The sequence below is a fragment of the Epinephelus lanceolatus genome, chromosome 2 (assembly GCF_041903045.1).
Source record: "Epinephelus lanceolatus isolate andai-2023 chromosome 2, ASM4190304v1, whole genome shotgun sequence".
Lineage (NCBI taxonomy): Eukaryota > Metazoa > Chordata > Actinopteri > Perciformes > Serranidae > Epinephelus > Epinephelus lanceolatus.
This window is the reverse complement of record NC_135735.1, coordinates 20,734,266-20,760,785: the sequence shown is the minus strand read 5'-3', so window position 1 is coordinate 20,760,785 and position 26,520 is coordinate 20,734,266. Positions and strand designations below refer to the sequence as shown.

The 26,520-nt window shown below is 41.9% G+C and overlaps 1 protein-coding gene across 5 annotated transcripts in view; it reads right to left on the bottom strand.

Annotated features, from left to right (window-relative positions):
* Positions 1–7,142: 7,142 nt before the first annotated feature.
* The window catches only part of acsf3 (acyl-CoA synthetase family member 3), a 45,751-nt gene continuing 26,373 nt past the window's right edge, over positions 7,143–26,520 (bottom strand). For 3 of the 5 annotated variants that reach the window (XM_033631832.2, XM_078175057.1, XM_078175056.1), the window contains exons 8-10: positions 13,254–13,388; positions 11,928–12,039; positions 7,143–9,344 (exon numbers count right to left, since the gene is read on the bottom strand). In XM_033631832.2, coding sequence (XP_033487723.1) covers positions 9,230–9,344; positions 11,928–12,039; positions 13,254–13,388 — 362 coding nt within the window. In that variant the 3' untranslated portion in view covers positions 7,143–9,229. Of the gene's footprint in view, positions 9,345–11,927; positions 12,040–13,253; positions 13,389–23,940; positions 24,977–26,520 lie in introns of those variants that run through there. The other 2 variants (XR_013493356.1, XM_078175061.1) reach the window with 2 other exon arrangements.

Here is a 26,520-nt window from a genome sequence, read left to right as displayed (position 1 = left end):
CCTGAGGTTTGTACTGCAGAAATCACTGGCAAAACACCCATGCTTTTAAGGGTTAAAAAACCCCGCACACATCCTGTTAACACACTTCAAAAAACAAGTCAATTAATTGATTAAAAGAAAATCAATCAACGTCAATTTTGATGGACCATTAACTGTTAAAATCATCTATCAAGCAAAAGTGTCAAACCTAATCTTGTTGCAGCTTCTCTAATGTGAGGATTTGCTGCTTGCTATGTGTTAAATAACACTGTAAATTAAATGTATTTAGATTTTTGAAAGTCTGTCGGACAAAATAGATATAGATATAATATATAGACTAAACAATTAATCAATAAATCTAAAAGTGACGATGAAAATGATGGCCCTGCACATCTTTATCTTTGCCACTGCATTGATTCATAAACTGATAAGAGTGTCACTCCTCTTCTCAGTGTCTGTTAGGTGTGTATGAAGTGTGACCTCACCCCCCATTTCCTCCTCCTCCTCCACCTCCTCCACCCAGGGCTTTTTGCTTAGCGGTCTAACACACTCCAGTGGCATGTGGGACACCCTGGCTCAATACACCCTCCCTTATGCTCTCCGCCCATCAGTCAGATTCTAGGCACAGATACCTACTGGGAACACCAATCTATATCTGGACAAATGGAGGAGGAGAGGCGAGGCCAGATCAATGTACAGATATTGATACACGCAGCCATGCGAGGACACTACACTCCTTCTGAACTCATTCTCTCTCTCACTGAAAAGATTAGGAATCGAGATGAACTGCTGAGTAAGGTGTGTGTGTGTGTGTGTGTGTGTGTGTAGATGACAAAAGAGACACTGTAACACCGGCAGATACTACAGATAGAGCGGGGAGAAAGCAGAGAGATGAAGGAGGGAGTGGAGATACGTAGTAGAGACACAGATTACCACCACAGAGCTCAGTAATGGTGTGAGGGGAGCACGTCAATAATAAATACCTCCCATTACACCACGGTGGAGTGCTGCAGCGGGCTGTACAGCACGACACCTGCTGACTCCCTGATCTACCTCAAATTACACTGATGCTCTCACACTGAGCTTCTGTGGACTACAACATACACTGACTGCATCAAATACAGAGATATACAGCAGAGCTACACACTAAATCACACACACGGCTGCAATGCTGAATTCATTTTACAGCACAGTACAGAGGTTGAGCGTCAGGATTTGATCCCCTCTGACGACTCCCTGTTGGGCTCTGGATTTTTTTTTTTTTTAAAGGCCCTCTCCCCTCCCTCCCTCCCTCCCTCTCTTCAAAGAGACGAGGCTTGACATCCAGGTGTTTTATAGTATTTGTGGCTCTGATCATCCATCAAGCCGATCGATCACTCTCCCAGCAGCTTTTATTAATGATCTTGTCAGCCAGCCCGCTCTCGGGTGCAGCCGCTTGTCCAGGATGATAGATCATTAGCTAGTCTGCCTGCTATTTATTCTCTCATGACCTTGTCTCTCTCCATTGTTGAGTGGGCCGAGTTATGAGAGCTAGAACATGATAATTCACTATTGATTCCGTATTTTTTTTTTCCAAAAAAAGTTTTTTTTTTGACTGTGTTCAACTACAAAGACGCAGATGGAGGTGGAATAAGCCATAAGGCATTTATATAAGTAAAAGTAACAATACTGCAATATAAGAAACCCCATTACAAGGTCTGCATTCATAATGTCACTAAAACAAAAGTCATTATGCAGAATGGTCCCCTTAGTGTCACATTAAAGGGGTAGTGTGTAGGAACCTCTTCACATCCAGATCCTCAGCTCCCTCTCCATCTCATCTCATCACCACCATTATCACCACCAGCGTCTAGACTCCATAGGGGGTGATCCCTAATCTACAATGTCTTTACCACCCTCCTGGAACAGATGACATCACGATGGGGTCTAATCGCCTGTGAGACTTTTTACATTTCTCAGATTTATGTGCACTTGTAAATAAATATAATTTTCTCTCAGGACTAAGTAAGCTCTCTTCGAAGCCAGACTCCATTGAGACAAACACTAATTTTACCTTGCTGAACACGGGAGCTGCTGGTCTACCCCCGCCTCGATCAGTTAGTGTGTTTGCGTTACTGTGTGACTTTAGTGGTTTAAACGGTTTGTTCAGATTCACTAAAGTCACACAATAACACAAACAAATAAATGATCGAGGCAGTGGTAGACGAGTAGCTCCCGTGTTCACTGAGTTAAAATGGCTGTTTTTGTCAATGGAGTCTGGTGGCTTTAAAGAGAGCAGTATGACGAATTCAGTTCCCGTAAGACAGAGCTGTCCGACAGTGAAGTAAGTGGTGAAAATATTTTGAATTTAGTGCACGCTTAAACTGATATTGATGTTTTTAGGTGGCGAGAATACGTTTTGCTGTTGCGTCTGTCCACAGCAGACACAGCTTAGCGTCTGTGGCTGTACTCCTGCCTGCCTCTCCCCGCTTTAAAATATCCAAACTATTCCTCTGGCCAAATCTAATCACTTCATATACTGCTGTGTAGTTTAATCTGTAACATTGCACCGTTCTCTATGGAAAATCTTAATCTAAAAAGTAACTGCCAGATAAATGTAGGTGGAGTGAAATGTACAAAATCACCCTTCGAAATGTAGAAGTGTAGAGGTAATGTAGCATAAAGTGGAAATATTAGAGTGACATACCTTAAGTGGTGCTTAAGCATAGTAATTGAGTAAACTAAGTAAACCTATACTCAGTTACTTTCCACCACAGGACACAAAAGTGCTGCAGCAGAGTAAATATGCACAACACCTCGTTTCACCTTCATTTAAAAAACATGTTGTGGAACATCACAGAAAATGAGACAAACATAATCAACAGATAGCAGTGAGGGACACACAGGAACAGAAAGGGAAAAAAGAGAGTGACAGACAGAGAAAGAGAGAAAAAGGTCAACAGAGAAAACAGAGAGTGAGTCAGCGGGAGATTCACAGGAACGAAGCCCGAGGCTGAGCCAGTGAGGTGTAAGTAGCTTTAGAATAAACATGAGCTCCATGTAAACAACAACCTGCCACTACAAGCATCGGTTACGCACCCACACGGACCTGGTGGGGTTCTGGATTCAATGATGTGTGTTTGTATGTGTGTGTGTGTGTGTAGTGTATACTCAGGGTGTCCCTGGGGCTGAAGAGCCTTGCCTGTCATCCCTCCATCACTCCTGTCTCTACCCACTTACATCCATAAAGCCTGTCATGTTGATCAAGAAGCTACGGGCCTGCAGCCTTTTGTGATTGTCAAAAGTGTGCACATGTGAATGTTTGACTGTATAATTGTAGCCTGATTTTCTGTTTGTGACTGCCATGTACAACAGAGCAGCAGAGTACAAGTACTCAGACACCACTGTGCTCCTTTGGCTCATTACTTCAGTCTGACCTGTTTATTATGCAGTCAGTGTTCAAAGAGGGGGGGGGGGGGGGGGACTTCTTTCTCCTCCAGAATCATTCATGATGGACGGCTTTCATGTTCACAGCAGAATGACGAGCAGACTGAGACCTCTGTGGAGGATGAGCTTCAAAGTGACGTACTGTACGCACAAGTCCAAATGCAAATCCTCAGAGTACAGGGAGCGCATCACTACAGTGCTGACCTCTCTGCACTGGCTGCAAGTTTAAATATTACATGTTAGTACATTTCTGAAATGATGTGTCCATATAGTAACCCAAGACTCCCAGCTGGCTAACCAGCATGGATTTTCTCAGGGCTTGACCTCACATGAAGAAAGACTGCATTTGCTGTCTGTGCACAAACCTGGACTTGAACAGCAATGGCTTGTGACTTCACTGGGACTTGACTTGACAATACTTGATACAGGTCAAATTTGTTTGATTCAAATCCAACAACATCCAGTCAAGCTGCAGGAGATAACCACAAAGAACTTAAATTACATTACTGAGAACCAGCTGTAAAAGCCCGGCCCCCAGATGCGGACTGGCCAATCATAACGTAGGTTGGCCCGGCTCAGACCAGGGTCCCACAACAACTCAGCTGTGCTCCATTGACTCTAATGCAATCATTTCAGATTTCCTTCATTTTCAGGCTGGTTTTGTAGATTTGGAGCTAAATGTTATGCCTGGGGCACGTCGTGTATTAATGATACTCGTTACCTGGAGAGGTTGGAAAAAGATATACGTTTCTTCCCTGTTCCAAAACCAAAATCAAACCCTGAAAAGTGTAGGGTTAGCTAACGTTAGCTAGCTACTGAAGATATAGCTTACTGAATGTATACACATGCTGCTTTTGCTTTTTAATGATTATAACAGTGAAACAAAGACCGACCCTGCTGTACAGGAACCAGTGAAGGGAAGCAGGGGAACTTTGCTGATATTCAACCAGCTGTGTGTCATCACATTGTGCGCAGATGAAAGTTGTTGGACTTCCCTTAAAGATCGTGGTCCGGGTGTTGGCAGCGGCACAGGGGTAAAGCCAAACTCTGTTCATCTGCACACACGCAAAGTTTCCCTTTATATTCATTGTCTTCTGTGGCGATCAGCAGTGATGTGGTGGTTCACTTTTACACTGTGATCTGTAGCCTATAGTTCGGCTTTAGCTTGTAACTATCTTTGTCTTTTTAACCTTTTGTTGCTGCTGAGTCAGTTTGACATCCTGGATATATCCTTCAAACACAGACTGTAGACCCCTCTGTCTGCTTCTCTCTGCAATCACTGTTTCATTTATCCAAAAATATGATAATATTTCTTCAGGGAGTGCAGTTACTTACAGTGTGGGCTCCATGCTTACTCCAACAGCTTGTCGGACCATCACGAAGGGGCGGGGCTTAGTGAACGGTCAACTGCATTCGTGTACTATGCCACGGTCAACAAGAAATGACTTGTAGTATGCAAAATGTGGAGGTTGAAAATTACAGATGGAGATGCAACAACTTTCAACAAACTTGTTTTGATAAATAAATACATAGTTTAAAAAGTATTCATGATTTTTGTGAATTTAATATATTACTATTCTGTAGTTAAAATGGCATTATATTTGGTGGAGAGCCCATGATGAATTGTTTAAGACTTGAAAGTCAAAGTTTAGGTATTGGGACTTAACTAGGGACTTGCTTACTTAGAGACTTACTTGCAACTTTCAAAACAATGACTTTGTCCTGTCTCTAATATTCACTAAAAATAATCAAACATTTGACATGAGATGATGATGAGATGACTGAGACAACTCACCATCAGATCAGGTCATCTAGTTCTTGGTTATAAAGCAAATATTCCCTAAAATGTAAAACTCTCAACAGCATCACTGGGTGTGGTGAGAAAGGTTCTGTTACACCTGTAACCACACGCAACGATGATGTTTAGGAGCACTTACACACCCTGGAGTAAACTTCTACATCTCTACAGAGTGGTGGGATGGTGTTAAGTTGCTCTTTAATTGATTTTATCCTGCAGCACTTTGTAACTTTTGCTTAGAAATGTTCTATATAGATAGATAATTCATATCTGTCCTTGTGTTCTTTGTTCTTTTTACACCACTTAATTGACTGTCAGTTGATCTCTGTCAGCCCTGAGAGGAAGTTGCAAACTGTCAAGCATCTCTGTCTGCCCTCAACCAGGTGTAGCCTACGCTGGGACACGACTCTGTAAAGCGGGTAGAGAAAATGAATCAATGATTGCATGAACTGACATTCAATCAGTGTGTTTGATGTAATAAAGAAGCTGAACTAGTCTAGGAAAGTAAATAAGTATTATCATGTGGGCAGGCTTACACTGCAAGTGAAACTGTGACAAAGCAATGACGCTAAAAAACAACAGACATTATAAACGCTCCCGTCATCTCGTTTTCACATCACCTGCTTCTTTTAAACCTTTGCCATTCTGCTCAATGTCTCCAAGTGTCTCAAACACATAAACAACCTCACCGGTGTCCCCCATAACCCACCACCCTCCAGGACCCTGGGGCCCAATAAGCAGACATCTGCAGACAACCTCTTCCACCACGCTCCAGCAAACACAGGCAGAGAGTGTTTGAATGTGTGTGTGTGTGTGTGTGTGTGTGTGAGAGAGAGGGAGGTGGATGTAGTTCAAGGGCACGAGTACTCCATCAAGCTTGAGTCCAGGGAATAACCACCAGCTTCCCCTCCCCCCTTTCGTGCACCAGAGAGGCACTGGAACCAGTCCTGAGTGCCCCTCTAAACACACACACACCTACAATAGAGTGTATCTATTACTGCACACTAGCTCTACTTCAGTTTTGATTTTGACCCTCTGCTGTTAGCCGCAGCCTCGGCGTGGCAGCCCCAGCCTTCCTGCCCCTGGCCCTGGCCGAATCCCAGCTCTGGCGTGGGTGGTTGGGTGGGGCGGCGGGGGGCTTTGGGGGCACTGAAGCTGTCCTCTGGTGCTCTTGCAGCCCTGCCTGCTCATCCATCCTAGCCTGCCAGCCCACAGATCGATAGCTCTGCTCTCTTAATCAGGTCTCTGGTGACTGTGGGCGGACAAGTGTGTGTATGTGTGTGTGGACAGGAGGTTGTATCGGCTGGGGGTTGCACTTGTGTTTCTTTCCATCTTCACTTCTCTGGCTGTTCATCATGACTGTTTATCTCAACCGTATTTTACTGCCTTTCTTCTTTATCTCCAAATCCTTTACATATCACTTGCTCAAAACCCTACGCTGACTTCTTTCGACATCATTTCTGTCATCCCCTTCTATCAACTTTCTCGAGCCAGCTCTTGTTAAGGCTCCAGTCTCTCTGACAGTCCTGCTTTATATTTTTTCTCTTCTCTGTGCCTTTTCTTTCATCTCTTCACGCGCTCTCTGCTATTCTGGCAGCACGCCAGGGCTCATTCAAAAGGAGTCTTCACAGTCAAGTTGGTCCCGGTGCCACTGCAATCTGTTTTGACTTGTGATGAAGACAGAAGAGGTGAAGTATTGGAGAAATGGAGATGAGAAAGGATGAGAGGTGAGAAGAGCGAGCAGAGCGAGAGGGTTAGTCAGATGGAGTGCGGGGCATCCAGCTGTGGTGTTGTGCCTTGCTGGAGAATCCACCTTCAGGCTCTCATCGCACCTGTGTAACCGCAGCTGCACAGACACGCACACACATGCACAGAGAAAACAAGTGTGACAACACTGTGGTTTATGAAGAAGTCGCAAACAAAAATAACTCCAAAACACTTTTTTATTTCTATTTTGTAAAACTTTTTTAATTTTCAGATAAACATTATCTGTTATTTCAAGTGCATCAGTGTGTGTGTACAATGCTGAGACTTCATATTAACACTGTGTTCTCACTGATCATAATTCAAAGTTCGTCATGTCTCCTGTTCTGCCACCACATTTGTCATTTTAGCGTGGGTGTAATTAACCATGATTCTAGACACCACACCTCTCTACGATCTAAAGTCATTCTGTATTCTCTGATCACACAATTTAAAAAATCTGAATATTCCAGTAAGAGTACTCAAAGCACTCTTCAGCAGTATGAGCTGCTGTGTTGAAGTGTTTCTAATGGAACAGTTGAGTCCAGTTCATGGTGCATGCAATTATTCATTAAAGCAGACTAAACTACCTGATCCCGTCTCACTAAGGCACTTTGAACGATCGGTCCTGTAATTCTTCTGGATGCAGACATTCCAAAAATAGAGATACTGACTTTGAAGTACCTATATCACATGTTTAGTCCCACTTCTATACTACTTACCATAGACCAGTGGTTCCCAACTGGTGGGTTGCAGTCCAAAATTGGGTTGCAGGTCCACTGTGAGTGTGCAATGGACTTGCAAATTTATCAAGTTTTTAAAAAACACACACTATATTCTGAAGTACAGTGAATTTGCGGTACAGAGCTTTCATTTTGAAGTGCCGTTTCCTGCTGCAGAGAGAGGGACTAACGGACAGCTACTAATTATGACGCTGAATATATTTAATTGTGTGGACCTTGAGCTAATTACTAAGGAGAAACCTGGACCCCGTAGCCGGACCAGTTGGAAACCACTGCCATAGACTGTATAATAGAAATGAATGACATGACAGGTCCCTTAAAGTGAAGTCAAAACAGCTTGATTGCCCTCTGGTGGCTGGCTGCAGTATAGCTCATAAAGCCCGCCACCTCCATGTTAGCAGACAGGACATAGGCCAAGCTAAAATATTGAAGTACACGTTAAATAAAGTTTCCCAAAGATGGTTTCTTTCATTTAAGGTAGTTCTTATGCTGTTGTGTGTTCAAGAGTTCATTTTGCCAGTAAGTGTGGTTTTTGTCAGTTACTTGATGCCATAGAAATGGGGATGACATCATGACTGATAGCTGTGTGTGTCCGTCGGCGTGCTCGCAATCAGCGACACCGCGGGCGATTCAACGACAAGAAGAGAACTCAATACCACAGAGATGATGTCACCTGTGCAAGATGGTAGTGGCCGTATCCGGGGTATTTTGGCTTCATTTTTGTACAGTGGGAAGTGGAGATGCTTTGTCCATCTTTATATACAGTCATTACTACATATCAGTTGTACGAGGTGTGTACTGTATATAAATCTTTACAATACCAGTGGCTGTCAAGTGACAGTCAACTCACTAAAATCTGCTTTTACTTTGTTCTTTACGCTGCGGGACAAAAGTGTCCATTAAGAGCACACTCAAAGTTTTTTAGTCAGCATACTGACTGTTTAGCATTATAATTCTGTTATGTTTCCAGTGTGAACATACCACATATTCCAAACTTGCATTCAGTTTGTATTACAGAATTGAGGGACCACTACAACTGCAAACCCTACATAAGTGGGTCATATGTTGCACACCAATTAACAGTACTTGGCAGCATCTAAGATATGATATGTCTGTCACATCCATGTTGGTTAGTTTAAATTTTTACCACTATTTTTGATGCTACTTCTGATAATGTTGAGATCTTCATGATAAATAAAGTCAGGAACACATTCTGTGTCCTCTTGGTGGAGTGCTGTTACATATTGTCTCAATAAGTTACGTATCAAAGTGATGATTTCCAGACCTGCCTTACACAGTAACTGATAAACAATGCTTGGCATAATTGGCATTCAGTGTAACAGAATTACCTTCGGAGCAGTGTTCGTAGTTGTGATTAAGTTACCTCAGAGGTTAAGTCATTTTCCATGAGGTGTTTTTCCATTACTTTGTGTTTCCTCTGCACACTTGTCTGATCTAAGGACCAGATGGGGACAGTCAGGACATCTGCAATTCTTTAACCAGGATCCTGTGTGTTGTCATACATATCAACGTGGTCCAGTCATGGGAAGAAGTGTCGCAGGAGGTCCTTCTTGTTGACCTTGCCCATCTGATTCCTCGGCATCTCCTCCACCAGCACCAGGCCTGAGGGGATGGTGTAAGGCACCATGTGCTCCCTACAATAAACACTGATGTTAATACACTGAAGACTGTTTACTGCAGAGAGGGAGATAAACACAGACAGCCATGCACAACGATACACACACACAACACTGATCAGTGTGCACACATGGGCGAGAATATGCACACGCACACATATGCAACAACGGGGAGAAAAAAAACAATAACAAAAAAAACAGAAAACAATTGCAAAACAAAGGCTAGCCCCCGTGGCAGAGTAGTCGAGATAAGAAAAGAAATGTCCTTCATACACTCTGCAGCTCTCCTCCCTAATATCCACAATTCGCCTTCCAGACACAGACAATTCCCTTCGTACAAAACAATATAATCACTGTGAGATGAAATAAAAAAAAAATTAAAAAAAAACAAATAATAAAAAGAAAAACAGAAGGCTGGGATAATTAAAAGTGTTTTATTTTTTCGGTTTTGAGTGCATGGCTGTTACGTCAAGTCTTGAAGCCTGGAGCTTTTCTATTATCTTCTAACCTAGTTTGTTTGTTTGTTTGTGCCCGAGTGTGTGTATGTGTGTGTGTTCCTGTGTGCATGCTTGTGGTGCGAGTGAGCATAATGACTCATACTGCTGCCATCAAACACTCCTTTCAGCAGATGTCTCCGTCTCTCTGACTCAGTGAGTAAAGTGTGAGTGAGTATATGTGCATACATACACATCTCTGTAATGGGGCTTGCTCGTGTCACCAATTTCTCTGGGGCGGTGTGTTTGTGCGTGCGTGTGTGTGTTCGAGGCAGTGTGCGGCGCACAGGGTGTGATAGAAATTCAGACTGACAGCTGAAGCCAGGGCACTGAAGAGTGAGCATCCATCTACTTGTTTATGTCTCATTTTATCTCCCTCTCCCTCTCTCCCCTACACCCTGGCCTCAGCAGAGGGCTGTGTGCTGGCACTGCCTGTCCGCTGGCAGCACCCCTGGCTGCAAACACTGTGTGTAAGAGTGTGTGTGTGTATGTGTGTGCAAGTGTGTGTTAACCTGGGTCACAAGCAGTCGCAGAAATCCACCATGCTGGACCAGCAGGCCACAGCAGTAGGATCTAAAAAACCCCCACACCATATGGGGACCACAGCCGTGACACACACATACAAAATGCACTCATACAGAATTCAGAGATGTGAATAAATGATAGTGGTGGGTAGTAGAGTTAGTGTAGGAGACAAAACAGATGGTGGGAAAGTAAAGAAAAAAGCAGACAAATGAATTAGACAAAATTATACGTAGAGAGGGTGGAAAATTTTAAAAAGTGCCTTCAGTCACTCCAAAGCGAAGGGCTGCAAGTCACCACCGACTTTCTGCGTTAGACAAAATAAACTCTCCTGACATTTAGAAAGGGCAGGACAAAAAAAAAAACTGTTAGCACGTAAGACAAAGCCCTCCGTAACAATCATTTGTTCACTTCCTCCACATCTTCCTCTTTTTCATCTCCTCATTAGTCCATCTCTGGCCTCTCTTTCTCTCACATCCCTTCCTATTGATCTGAGGACTCGGGGGCGGGTCACTGGGGATGTGTGTGCTGAACTGCAGAGTCTGCATTAGAAGCCTTCATTTGTTTACCACAAGACTGACAAAGAGATGTGGAAGTAGCCTTCTTGAATCAGCGCAATAAGGTTCAACCGAGGCAGGGTCAACACTCCTTTGCAATAACAGGATATGGGGATCTTTTTGTGTTGTTGTTTTTTCTGTTGGTGAATTCAGGATGGTGGATTGGTTGTAAGTTATTCAAGCCACAGTCTACACTGGCAGTATAAGTTGGAAACCACCTGCTGCTGCAAAGTTTACAAAACTATGAGAAAGAATTTTACAAAGTAATTATAAACTTTACTTCTACCAGGAAAGTGAACTTGGACCGCTGCAAAAGTTGAGCCAGATAAAACTTTTTTGCAGAGTAATCCTGTGTCTGTGTCTGTTTGTGGACTTGGTTTGAAGCCTTAAGTTCAGCATTTTGGCTGTTGCCATCTTGGATTTTTGTAGCCAGAAGTGACCTGAGATGACCATATTCCAACGAGAGGGTGGAGCTTTGGAAGAGGGTTGTATCTGCCTCATAGTGTGTTGACGTATTGCAGACAGCCTGTCACTCAGCTTTATTATGCATAACTTTAAGCCTAAATGACATTAAAAAGGGCGAGCTATATAAAATTCACCCATGAAGGAGGAGGTTAGCTATAAAGAACAAAACAGTTTTTTGTTCCGGGCTGTAAACATGTTAATGGTGTAAAGGTGGGTATTTTAACATCGGTGTCTATGAGGATTGACTCACTTTTGGAGCCAGCCTCACGTGGCCATTCAAGAAAGGGCAGTTTTTTGCACTTCTCCACTGGCTTCAATTTCAGCCCCAGAGGCTGCTGCTCAGTCTGAACACAACCTTCGACTGAGGGATGCAGGATTATTGCAAGCATCTTTCCCACTCCACAGAGAAAATAATAACAGCATGCCTACAAAGGTCAGTTAGTAATCTATTATCAATGTGTGGCATGCTTTCACATCACTTCAAAAACACGGATACACACAACACTCAAATGTCATTAGAGAGCTAACCAACAGACAGATTATCTATCTGAAAGTCACAGTACCTCGCCCAGGTCTTCAACTCTGCCAGGGTCATACTCTGCCCGTTCTTCAGCTGCACAACTGCAGTGACTTTCTGACCCCAAATGGCATCTGGGGCCCCGATCACAGCCACATCTGCAGATTAAAAATCACACAAGGCAGACATGCTGTTCAGTTAAAAAACTCAAATTTTATCATTTTGCAGTGCAGTGCTCAAGTAGTTAGACCTCTGCATGTCATTTTATTGTTCTATTTGTTGTGAAAAATTCATAAAATGAGGCAAATTGTACACATTTGCTCCCTTTCTTCTCTCCACTGGAGTTACCTCCCTGGTTGTCGCCACTCTGCCCATGTCTTGCGTTTGGCACTGCAGCTACCTGAGTTAAGATATAATACCGTGTGGCCATTACACTCTGCTGCATTACACTCACTTTTTAGTCAGAAGAATGTAATGATCATCAAATATGTTAAAACCTGAGGCAGAGTTGATGCAATATAAAATCAAGTTAAAATAATTTTTTCCATCACTGAACTTTCTTCACCACTTTTCTACTTTTTAAATTGAATTTGCATGTCCTGTTCTTGTTGGTGTGCTCAAAGGACATCTTTTAAACTTTGTGGCCCTTTTTTGTTTCATTTTGGTTTTATATATTGTTGTTTTTTGTTTTTTTATGGTGCTTTGTTGTATTTTAGGTAGCCTTGTGTAACATCTTGGCCAAGGGACTACAGATGAAAAACAGCCTCTTGGCTTATTCTGGCATTTTTAATTTGCACTGTCAAGTCTTAAGTAAACTAAACTAAACTGAAACCGATGCTACCTTCTCTTTGTCGTGAAAGATTTCGAGAACAACAATGCCTCTGCTTCTTTTTCTTGCTGGTCGGCCATCCACTTCTTCCCTATTCCTCTCTCTCTCTTGTCGCGGTTATATTTGTCCCGCAGGTTACACCACATTTTCTTCACTGCTTCTTGATCAAACAACTGTCTAAAGGCTTTTGGATGGATGTGAAAAAAATGCCAAAAATGGAACCTGTTATGAAAACTTTTATGACGGATTAAAGTTTTGGAGTTGACACAACATGTCATCAACATGTCACAACATGTCATCTCCACGTCAACATCTTTTCTGTATGTTTAGAATCATTGTCCTGCTGCACTGTCCTAAATTCTGAGATTATATTGTCTATTTACAAGGGGCTGAAAGTCCTGTAAGTGTTGACCTAATTTGGATATGAACAACCTTAAATTCCTTGACACTTTAACTTTACTTCAATGTGCTCCAGAGCCAAGACAATTAAAAATGCATCCCAGTCTATCTACATACACGCTGAGACCAGTGCAGCACTCTTACCTATGATGTCTGGATGACCCAGCAGCTGACGCTCCACCTCAAGTGCACTGATCTTGTAGCCACCGCTCTTGATGATGTCAACGCTGGTGCGCCCCATGATCCAATACACACCGTCTCTATAGACCGCTGTGTCTCCTAAAAGACGTGTCCATACAAGGAGAAAGAGAGTACAGGTGATTTAAGAAAGGAAAGGAACTTTTTTTTTGGTTTATTATGATCAGGTAAAAAAGCGGATGGATTGATCAGAAAAAAATCTGTGACCTGATTGGTGTTTTGTATTTTTAAACAAGAGGAAGAGTCTACAGCCTCACTAGCTGCTCTGTGTCTGTATTTAAACACAGTGGCGTTCTGAGCGAAATGCTAACATGCACTAAATGGCTACTGCTGTTGCTGCAGGAAAGCTCAGGGAATCACCAAAATCATTAGAAATCATCGTCTGGACTTTATGGATATTGGTACTACTCTTCAAGGCAAGCAGTCCATTACATATTTCAGTTCAACCAAATGCAGAGATGGACCAACCGACCCACCAACACACTGAAAGACCAACATTGCCGTTGGCACAAAAAAAAAAGAACTAACATTTGCAGCAAAAACAAGCTGCAAATTGACCATTTACTGTTTTTAGTTACATTTATGGTGCACAATCAGCAGGTTATTAGCATTTTCTCCTAATTATTGCATTTTCTTTCTTTCAGTTGCTGAGTGTTTTCTTGTAGCCAAAAAAACACAACTTTAAGCTTTGTGGAGAAAAATCTGTTAATGTGTGTTTGTGACAGAGAAAGTCAGAGTGCAGTGAATGGATGAGTGTTAAGGATCCCCCCACATCATCCTCCAGACACACACACACACACACACACACACACACACACACACACACATAGCTAGGTGTCTGGGGGACAGGTGTGGGAGAGGATGAGTACAGTATGTGGGATGTGGGGCTCAGCTGGGCCTGGGGATGACGAGCAGAGGAAATGGGTCAGTATGGATGAGTGGAGAGAGACGGAGGGGGAGAAAAATGGACAGAGGAGGGAAGGAGCGCAGAGAGGAAAAGGAGGAACAGGAAGGTGTCCTTCTGGATTATTACAGGTGGTGTGTCCACAGCTGGGACCGAGGGGAGGATGGATGTGTGTGTGTGCGTGTGTATGTGTGTGTGACGCTGTGATGAGGTTAAGTGGACACAGTAGTTAAGGTTGGAGTGCTGCATCAAGGCGGTGTACTAAGAGGTCAACAAAGGTCAGGGATAGGGGCCGTGTCTGTTGCTACATTATAAGTGAAAAAAACGTTCATCTGCAGGATGGAGTTTATGTTTCAGTTTCAGTTTTCAAGTCAAGTTTTAAGGCATATTGCTAAACCTGCGCACTCCATACATTTTATTTAATTACTGCCACAATATTTTGGTTTGAGGAAACCTGTGCTTTTCCTTATTATATATAATGTTATAATGTAGGATGTTCTAAATTAACATGGTCAAAGTTTCAAATGATGACATAAACATTTGTAAAAGTAGTCCCTGTGAGCCAAAACCTCAGGCGTCAGACCGCTCCAAATACTCTATTTCTAACATTTTTTTTCTACTTTTAAGACAAGATGACATCAGATCGTGACGAATTTCTGTACTTGGTCATCTGCTTCAGACACTGCAAGTGTTTACATTATGTAGACTACACTGCTACATGTTGCTACATGCTAGCATCAACAAATATGCAATTTTCGTTGCTGACATTACTAATATCTCCCTGATTTTGGATCATATTCCTGCTGGAACATATCCAGTTGTGATGATTTTGATTCAGAAGATTTTACCGGTGATTTTACATTGTAAAAAGTGTTGATATACTCCGTTACAGTCAGACGCTGGGGAACGAAAGCCCTGGAAAACCCGGAAATGCTGACTAATCAGAACAAACTGGGCTTTTTCGGGAGGAGGGCTTAAAAAGATAGATGCTAACATGAGTGTTTCAGACACAGAGGATAATACAGGTGTTACAGCACAGACAGTCTCAAGTGTTTTTTTGAACATAGAAGCATGTAAAAAAGTTCTAACAGAAACCCAAAATACAAGTATGAACCTGAAAATGAGCGTAACAGGTCTCCGATAAAGATGCTCTTTAGACCTTTTCTTTAAACACCAAACAATAATTTGAAATAAATGAAAAAAAAAAGGAATTTAAAAACTGGATTTTCAACTAGAATTCAATACCTGGCCTTGTGGAGGGACACTAAGACCACGGTGCAGGGAGATGAGATTTGGATAAATACAAAGAAAATTACTTTAAAAAACATTTTTGGTTGATAATCACTGAAGGATTTTGTGTAATACACTTACTGTGGGGTGAATCTTCTTATCTAACTAGTGTATCTCCCAAACTGTCAATGTCTGTAATTATATATTCCTTTATTTCTTAGGAGAGGTGCAGGGTTACACTGGGAGACTCTGGGCTCATTCCTTTACCTTAATCCTGAGTACTGCCCTGTTAGGAGCACTTCCACCAGGTTAATCTGTTGTGTTGCACACAATACAGCAGGACAAAGTCCATACTTGAAATATGGTATCATTAACAGAGAAGGACTGGCTCTGCCTCACCTGAAATCAACACGATGAAGCATTTTTGGAGAAGAATTGTATTTTGATGGTGGTCTGTTTTTACTGCCATCTTCCATCTCTCCACTACTCCATCATTTAATCTCATTTGTTCTCTACTCTAACCCTGTATCCCTCTATCCATCTTGTATTTCCCGTCCACTTTTTCAGTGTCAGCCAAACACACACAGCTATGTTTTTTTTATTTTTTTATTCTTGGTTTCATCCTTGTCCTCTATTTTTTTCTTCTGGAGCATCTCTCATCACATCTCCTGTTTCCTTCTCTCCACCTATTTTCCCTGTCTCTTCTTCCCCCCTCTTGCCTCTCCGCTTCAGCATCAATAGAGGGCCCATCTGTTCCCATACATCACGCACTTCATTTCAGTTTATTAGCTGGGATAAATCATAAATATTTCATTATACATCACGGGCGGCTGTCGCCTGCACACCGACAATTTATCACCGCTGCCCTCTCTGCCGGCTTGCCACGGCGGCTGTAAGCTTTCCAGTCTATTAAACAAGATTGATACAGTGTGTAAATTTAGATATTGGGAATTTCTTCACAGACCACTGCTCCGCACTGATAGGCCAGGGTAACAGGGGAGGAGGGGGAGGATGGAGGGAGAGGGGGAGAGAGCAGAGGGAGGGAGAAGAGGAGCCTGGTTGGGTGTTAACACCACTAACAGGGTAGTTACAGTTTCCCCCTTTTCTCCTCCTCTTTTGGATGAGGGGGAAAAAGAAAACAAACTGTAGGAATAATTTGGTTACATCTTATGCAAATAGATGTGGAGAAATAGCAGTTTACATGCACACTGATAATCTGTTAGTGTGTCCTGTGTGTGTGTATGCATGAGCTGAAACTAATAAAATACCATAAATTTGGTCCATTTGGCTGCAAATGTTTAAGCGGCGGGAAGGAATCAGCATAATTGAGGCAGTGTTTGACAAAAGGGTTGAAAAGAAACACTCAGACAACATACTTGAATTGAGTTTGAAGTACTTATACAGGACTCTTTGACCTTGTCTCTTTGAGGAGGAGGAAATAACGAGGGAAAGAACAGCATGTTTGGAGAGAGGCACAAGTGGGAATAGTGATTGGAGAACACGGACTGATAAAAGAGGAAAGAAGGGCGGGAGAGAGATTGTTGGGAACTGTGTTACTAGGACGCACGCATACACACAGGCTTGTACACATACACACGGTACATACATATACACACACACACACACACACACACACACACACACACAAACACAACTTCAGGCATCAGAGACTCTCTGCCATTATGTGTTATGGCGTCGGAGGCAGATATGGCCGAATGGCTTTCTTAATTAAAACGATAAGAAGCCTAATTGCACTGGGCTTTCATCTCATTCTGAGGCATTAAAGAAAGTGAAGGCACACAGTGTGGAAAAAAAGAAGAAATAAAAACAGATCAAGACTTTAACTGGAGGATGGAGGGCAGAGAAAACTTCCATCATGTCTTTAAGAAAACAAGAAAATGACATTAGCTGGCTCTGCAGAAAACTTCACTCTGTTACGGCGCAATTTAAATTTCAGGAAATTAACGCTAAATAATTTCGAGCCATTAATTATCATTTTCACAGGAAAAACAACATCATGCAGAGAAGTGTGTTATCAACGGTGTTTTTAAAATTCCAGCTGCAGCATTTTTTTTTCCAGAGTAACACAAAATTGCCTTGAGAGGAATTTCTGCTGGAGTGTGACATTTTAACATTTTAGCAGAACTCTGGTGATTGGCCTCCGTTCCTTCAGACTGGAAACAGTCAACATCTGTGTCATTCTTGACAGTTTCAATAGCAAATGAAGCAAATTACATTGAACAAACCAGAGGACAGAAAGAGGAGATGTATGAATTGTCTGCAGTGACAGGGGTTACCAAATTTCTAGACACAAAAACAGGGTGTCTACGGGTATCAGACAGTTAATATGTAATGCTTTTTAAGACCCATTGAAGACACCTTTTAACCAAATTTAGGACACTTTTGGACAAATCATGTTTTACTTATTTAAGCATCGCAGGTAAGCATTGCAGGCAAGTAGTACAGTATATATGTTGTCTCGTGCAGAGGTGTTATGTGGGAATATAGTTATCAGAGTGAGTTAAGGCAGTCTATATTTTGCTGATAAGTAAGTGCAAGTATGAAGTAAAATGACAGTATTATAGTTTTTTAAAGATTCGAAACATTAGAAATATAGGAACGTTTGACTCATTTTCACAAGAAGAGATTCAAAATGGATAAATGAAATTAGATCAATTGTTAGTATTTGTGAATGTAGTAGTTAAGACCTCACAAATTCAAATTTAAGAATATTTAATGACTTTTAAGGCCTTATTGTTGTAACATTGAATTTAAGACTTTTTAAAAACCTCTAGACACAGTGAAAAAAACTCCACAAAACATGTACTACTGTATGCGGTGAGGGAGCCGAATTATCTGCAGAGGTCTCTTTCTCTCCACAACAAACAGACAAAGTGACCAAAACCTGGAAAAACATTGAATTAAACAGTTTCATGCTACATATCAATGCTTCTTCTTTGCTGTTTGGCCTGTCTGCAATGAGCACCTGCTAACGTGTGCTCACCTTTTTTTTCCCCGATAATCAGTGGTAGCCCTAACACATATATAAATACTCAACAGTAAAAGTACTGCACGTTTATTACCAAAAAGCCATTCAGTGCTTCATCACACTACCTTTGAGGAAAAAATCACTAATACACATTTATGAAACAATCTTTAACCTAACCTTCTTTCACATTGATAAAAATCTTTTAAAAAAACAGCAAAAAGCCTTTTTACTATATATAATACATCATAATTTCGTCTGTAATATCTGTTTTATATTGCTGTGAAAACATCAAAAAAGTTCTCCTTTTAACAGCTGGATTTATTCAAATGTCTCTCCGAAAGCTACATTTTATAAGATTACATTGAACACACCCTGAGAACATTATAATTTACCATCGCCATATAATCATTTTTTACTGAAAAGGGCTGGAACGCCCAACAAAGTAAATCAATGCAACCTCCATGAGCTGTTTGTTGCAGGCAACGGCTGCTTAGAGGTAACGATAACTAGCTTTTATCCTGCAGGTTTCATGTGGCCTTGTTGTTTTTTTCAAGTTCTTTCTCTCCACATACAGTCCTCTCAGTAGTGTCGTGGTAGGTGAGAGGGCACCAGAGCGCTTTTGTCGTTTTGACCTGATAAGATACAACGTTTTTCAGGGTTCACCTGACGTCAGATAACTTGCCCATCTCCCCCAGAGAGCAGGTAAAGTGTAACGAGCCAAGGAGGGCGGCAGGCACCCAGAAAAAAAGGCTTTGCTATGTAGTTATGTTGTTGTGGCTTTATGTAATATTTCAAAATTTTAGTACTTATAGTATTAGTAAAAAAAGTAGTAAAAGATTTTGTTTTCCTTAACCCATTTGTGACGCCCCCTGTGGAAGATGAGGCCCTTACCATGCGCCTATACTACCTAAGCCATGGCCGGCGCTGCTGATAACTTCATGAGTTTTCAATGGGAGTTGAGTTATCTGCGGTGGTATCCTCCTCTCCAAAATAAATGGACCTTGTGATTTAAACCAGTAAAAACACTGAATAAAGCAAGTGTAAAAATCTGGGTTTTTTCCATGCTCTCATCGCAAAGGGGCTGCTAACTACAGCGGCCGACGCAAAGACAGAAATGGCCCTACCTAGAGCCAGTGTTTGGTTTGTCCGTTCTGGACTTGTGTAGAAACATGACGGTACAACATGGCGCACTCCATGTCTGAGGACCAGCAACCTTTATAGATATAAATAGCTAATTCCAAGGTAAGGAGAACACAACAATTATTTTCAGATGTTTTTACTTATTATTTCTTATTCCATTTCTGCCACTGTATCCCCCTAAATCCTACACACTGAAACTTTAACACAATTTCGATCGTGCAAAGTCTATTTGATATTTCGTTACAAGACTCCATGTGATGCAGGTTAGATCCCTCATGGCTGCACCAGGCTGTTGGCTCTTTACCCATCAAACAAACTGTTTGCCTCTCTCCCTGAGTACCCACTCATCAAACTCTCAGAGCTGGCAGGGAAGCAGCATGGGGGCTCACAGCGATGGTGCCATTTCTGTTGCCTCAGAAAATGTGGAGTATGATTTGACAAGATTCAAAAGTAGCTATGGGATATTTTCAATGCCTTCCCAAAATCATTCATTGCTGTCAGTGATTCGATGTGCCTTGGTAGAAATGTAATTGTACAGACCTTGGTGCACACAACTATTCAACACATACACACACACACACACACACACACATAGTCTGGACATGTTGCTTTGCCTGGACAAAAAGTGTGTGAAAGGAAAGGGCAGAGTGTGACATATGACAAAGGCCAACCTCACAAAACACTTCAGCCTGCTCGCCACTGGCGTTGCTGCTGGAGGTGTCTGGGAAGGTGAGAGGCGACTAAACATGCACAAATACAGTTTTTCTTTGTGTGTGTGTGTGTGTGTGTATAGAGGAGACAGAAGTCAGCCGTTAGTTTGTCAGGACCTTCCAGTCCAATGTCTGCTGCTATTGAAATAAACTGAAATAACTGTTGTGAGTGTTTGCAACTGAATCTGATTTGAGTCTGACCTCCATCTAAGTACCATGCACTTATATTTGTGCGCACACCTCACTCAACCCTGAAGATGTTTCTGCCATGCCGTCTCCTGTAAAGTGCATACTTTGTGTATGAAAAGGAAAACATGCCCACAGTCACATTATTATCTCACTCTGGCTTTGACTTACTGCACACTCTAACTCAGACTGCAACCGTTAAAATAAGAAGAGTGTGGCTAAAACATCCAATTCCAGACACCAAGTAGGTGATTAGAAGTAGAAAGTATTTCATATAGATGGGCTACTACATTGTAAAAATCCACAAACACATATCTTCTTTACTAGAAGAATTTCTATTACTTGAAATTCTAAGTTTAAGCAGTTTTAATCTCTTCGCAGTTAAACAAAGCAGATGTGTCCTTTTTATATATAATATTTATCATCCCATCTTTTGCACAAATTCCCTTTTTGGGATGAGTGAAGTTCTAATTTGTCTAATACCAGGGGCGTAAACCTGGACAATGCAGGCAGGGTGGTCGCACTGGGGCCAATGGGATGAGGGGGCCCATAGAGAGAGTGGGCCCTTTGACTATATGTTGGGCAGAAAACAGGCCCTTATGAGTGATTTGGAGTGCTACTTTAGAAATATGACTGTGTTCAAAGAAAAAGTCCATTTGCTATTTACTATATGCGCCTCTGAAAAGGAAAACCCATCTCATCCCATTTTCTTTTGTAAAAGAGCCAGTAGCAATGTATAACAAAATATGTTACTACTCTCCATAAACTATAAATAAACTACAGTATAAAAAAACCTTACAATTTCCATTGGTATTTTTGTCACATATATATGCAATGATGATTTCTGGGTAATATATGTTAGTGTTATCCAATGTCAAGTCTCTATTCGATCGTGTGACAATAAAGCCCCTTTTACACTGCCAGATTTTTGGTGAATGTTGGGCCGTTTTGCCGGGAAGCTGCGAGCATTTAGACACACAGAGCTGGATTGGCAAGTTGGTCCGAGGCACCCAATTTTCCGCCACGTAGGGTAGTCATATTGGCGGAACCTTTTTGGTTTAAACAGAACGAGGTGGCCTTCCGCAACGGGAGGGGCTGTTGATGACGCCACATGTGCGAGCCACTGGTGGTGGATAAACAGTAAACAGCTGATAGCAGGAATTAGCGAGCAGCTAGTAGCAAGAGGGAAACGCAAACCTGACGGACACTGTAAAGATGAGCAACTGGGGAGACAAGGAATTGCGTGCCCTCCTTGTCCTCGCAAACGAAGAGGCCATTAATCATCAAGTGACGGGGATGGTGAAGGACGGGCCAACTTAAGGACTGACTAGCCGTGGCTTCCCTCCCATGTCACTGTTTACGTCACACGCTGAGCTACATGTTTTGTTACTTGCTCACGCCCATCACCCCCCATTTCCCCGAAAAAGGAAAAAGCTAGTTCAGGCACAAAACAAGTAACTACTGCACCATAGGGTCTGTCATAATAGCTTACACTGGGGCCCGTTGTAACTACCTTATGCCACTGACTTAGTGTTGTAGTCAAGACCACCTAAACCAGAGACCAGAGTGTATCAAGACCGAGTCAAGACCACGACTTTGGAGGTCCCAAACTGCATGATACACTTACAATAAAATGTGGAACGTGCAAACCAGGCACTCTTTAAACTGATTTGAAAGATCTGCATTCCCCATAAAAACACCCACAGAAAACACATGAAGATTCCTCTTATTGCCATATACTGTATATACAGTGGTGGAAAAAAGTTTTTGGACACCCTTAAAATTTTACACAATCTCAAATATTATCATGAATATATATAATCTTTTTTGTGTTTCAAAAGGTGTGGCTGCATTAGACAGATACAAACAAATACAAATTATATTTTTTTGTTTATTGTTTACAAGAAAAACTAACAAAACTAAATTCTTGACAGTTTCAATATGTCAGTTCTCAACATTGTCGGTATCAAAGTCAACAAATAACAGAGAATGTGTTCAAAACTGAACAAAAAATAAATAAACCATCACATCATCAAATTAATATTTAGTAGTCCTGCCACTGGCACGTAGTAGAGCTCTAATCCTGGCTGGCCTGTTCCCCACGAGCCTTTCACACTGTTGAGGGGTAATCTTGTCCCATTCTTCTTGAATTACTACTTTTAATTCTTCTAAATTCTTTGGTGTATGCTTTGAAACAGACCTTTTGATAATCCACCACAATGGGGCTCATGTCCGGGGATTGAGCTGGCCACTCTAAGACCTGGATACTGTGCTCCTGCAGCCAAGTTCTACTGGCCTTGGATGTGTGGCAAGGGGCATTATCTTGTTGAAACATCCAGTTTTTACCTCGACGGAACAGTGCACGCGCAGAAGGGAGCATGTGGGTTTCGAGAATGGTACAATACTTTGTAGAGTTCAATGTGTCATCACAGACAGTGAGATGACCAACACCAGCAGCACTCATGCATCCCCAAACCATGATACTGCCTCCACCATGCTTGACAGTAGGTACTGTACATGCTGGAGATAATGCTTCGCCTGGCCTTCTGCGTACCCTCACATTAGTAGGAGGAAGATAAAGCTGGAAACTGGACTCATCTGACCACAAAATCTTCTTCCAATTCCTGGCTGTCCAGTTCTTGTGTGCCTGGGCCCAACGATGCTGGGCTAACCTCTGTCTCTCATTGATCAGGGGCTTCTTGATAGCCTTGTAGGACCTTAAGCCATGATCTAAAAGTCGGCCACGTACAGTGCGGGTGGAACACTGGACACCAGTTTGGTTTGACCACTGCTGCTGAAGCTCCTGTGATGTCATTCGGCGGTTTTGCCTGCACATGCGGATCAGGATGCGGTCATTTCTTGCTGAAGAAACCCTTGGATGCCCAGATCTTGGTTTGTCTTCCAAGCTGTTGGTTCGTCTGTATTTCTGCAGAGTGCATCCAACTGCTGAAGGACTGCATCTGCACTTCCTGGCTATCTGGCGGCAGCTGTACCCTTCCTGGCTGAGAATCTTTATCTTCAGGCGTGTTTCCTGCGTTAGGTTCCTTGTTTTAGCCATTTTTGTGTCTGAAGAACTTTCAAATGTGCTGGCTTTATGTAGACACGAAGCTTGGCAACAAAAATTGTGTCTTTTAATAAAAAGAACGACCTTCATCACTGGTACCAAAATGACCCAATACTCAAAATTTCTTATGTATTTTTATGGAACCAATCAATTTTAAGTTTTTAATGGCTTTTTTAGGATTTATTTAGTATTTTGGCTGTGACTGTACTAAAAGAAATTGCACTTGAAGACCTAAGAGTGATTCTTAATGCAATATTTCACAAATGCATGGGGTGTCCGAAAACTTTTTTCCACCACTGTATGTGTATGTAAAGTCTACCATGAGAGATGGCCTGATAAAACAGCACAGGTGACATTTTCCTTTGTTTTCTATGAACAAACAAATACAAACAAACACTAACGAGTTGAAATAAATTCAACCATCTTTATTCAACACTCCTTTTTAGCACAGGCAATTGAATGATATCCCCTCCGTCGTGGTTTTGATCAGTCGAAATAATAGCCTGAATTTTCTTTGTTGGAGACCTTCAAAAAGAAGTCTTGAGACCAAGATCAATCTTGAATACTGCAACACTGTACTGTTGTCATGGGAAACCCTTAGTAACTTGGGTTTTCTCCTCACAGCATTTGAAGTTTCACAAAGATCTTTATTGACAAAAGAAGCCTGAATAACTCTTCTGTGTTAAGGTGTTGCCATACAGTAGCTACACTGTAGAGGTAAAGTCAAATTAAATTATTTTCATAATGTTCTAAGAGTTTTACAGGCTCAAGTTACCAACAATGTCCAATTCAACCCTATCCCTAAAAACAACCAAACAAGTATAGTGAGTGATTTATACGCTATATGCTTCGTCTATTAACTTTTAAAACCAGGTTCTACTCTTATGTCTAAGGTGATTCTCATTTTGTGCAGCCAATATGTTGCACTTCCATAGCGAGCTGCTCTTTGACCTGCTACTGTATAAACTGTCTTCACTATTGACAATCATCACTCACTCCACAAAGGCAGAAAAACTGCTTCAAGCTGACCTGTTACAGCTCATGTGGAGATTGCATAAGCTGTGTGGGCGATAGCTGTATTTTAGTGTAGCTAATAAGAGCACTAAAGTTACAGCGTAGTCGTCTGTACACCAACTCTGCAGACACCTCGGCATAGCGATGGAAACTTTTTAAAAATCTGTTGAATGGTAGCAAAAATGACCCATCATCAACCAAAACCCAAGAGTGTTTTTCCTTTTCAGAGACACTTTTTGACAGCCATGTTGTGTTTATACACGTCTCTGCACTAGCAACACTAAAGTGTTTACAGTGAGCCCGATGAGGAGATGCTTCTCCTCGGCGAGAAGGTACAAGTGCAGTCACAGTCTTTCACCACAACCTAAACTCTCACACTGCAGGTTAAAGCTGAGTGTCCTTCATCACTGTGGAGAGGAGAGCCGGCACAATCTGCACAAAGATGAGAGAGACCTAGATGTGAGTCGTGCCTCTTCTCAGAGTGACTGTAAACACTTAGCATATATGAATATTAATGTTCCACATTAAAGCCCCGATGCCTAGATGGAAGAGTTAATGAGGATAAATAACAGACAGCCAAGCAGTGAAATCTCAGCTCTGACATTATTTATCATCCTTAACTTTTGTCACAGCTCTTTTTTTAGTAATTAATATCGTACAAGAAAGCACTTTGCACTTGGATGAGTGATCTAATTTGTTTAATATAATGCAATTAAAGGAGCTTGAATTGCTTTATATTCGCGTTGCTGATTATATTCCTTGCTGGGCTGCCTCTCCACCAGCAGATAACAAGCTGAACTTGAGGATTGATGTCTGTCTCAGATCTGCCATATTCATCAAGCAAACTACTTAACTGCCGTTTACATGCTCCCACTCTGCACTGAATCACACAAATCTGATAGTCAACCCAGACACATCGACTCCAGAAAACAGCCGTCAATTATAAAGCCTGAACACCGAGGAAGCCAGATTTCAAGACGCAGATTAGTTTTGCTTTTGACCAGAAAAAAAGGAAGCAAAGTAGGAAGGGTAAATACAAGTTTTTCCCCTACAAAAATTTTAATGTTTCCTGCAGGTAAATACACAGAGAACAAAGTGGCAGCTGCTTCATCTGTTTGCCAAACACTCCTGGAGTTTAGTGGCTCACATGATGCAGTGTTTAACTACATCTACCTGCAACTGGTGTTTATAAAAACCTGGACCACCATGTGTTGACACCTTGGCTGTAAATGTTACAGGCACTGCTGGTTTGAACAAAGTGCTGGGGGAGAGTCGGGGGTGTTGGTGGATCCCACAGCGAGCTCTGACATTGGAGTTAGGAGGACACAATGTGACTCGGGGTGAAATATGACATTGGGAACACAGAGAGGGATAGAGGCAGGGAAGAGGAGAGCACAGCTGGGAGCAAAAGAGCGATGCACAAATGACTAGTGATGGCTCTGCAGGATATGAGCCACACTTCTGTTTGTCTGTGGAGAATTTACCCCGCAGACCTGGAGCTCACCTTTACAGCTGGGGTTACATGTCTGTCAGTCACACACTAGCAGATACAGACAGACAAACACGTTTTAACAAAAGGATGCACACACACTCTCAGTCGAATCCGTTTTAACACATGTGCTTTGTCAAATCAGATTTTAGAGACTGAAAAACCTCTGCAGCAACATACAGTGTGATCATAATGTAAGCCATACTATAAGGTGCATCTTAAAACAGTCGGAAATCGTTTTAACTGCAACAAAATCTGAACTTAAAAACAATATTTTGCCACATTTCTTGCTAACTCTGGGTCTACAAGGTTGAGTTGGCTCACATAAGTAGGTTCTGTGGGAATAAGCAATTAAGAGTGTAAAGCTGAAGTAAAACGACAAAGATTTTAGTCTTCTTGTTAACTTTTCTGCCTCTCTGCCTGAGTCTCCTCAAGTTAATCAAATAAATAATTAAGCATCAGAAAAGGCAGGGTTAATAGTTAGCCC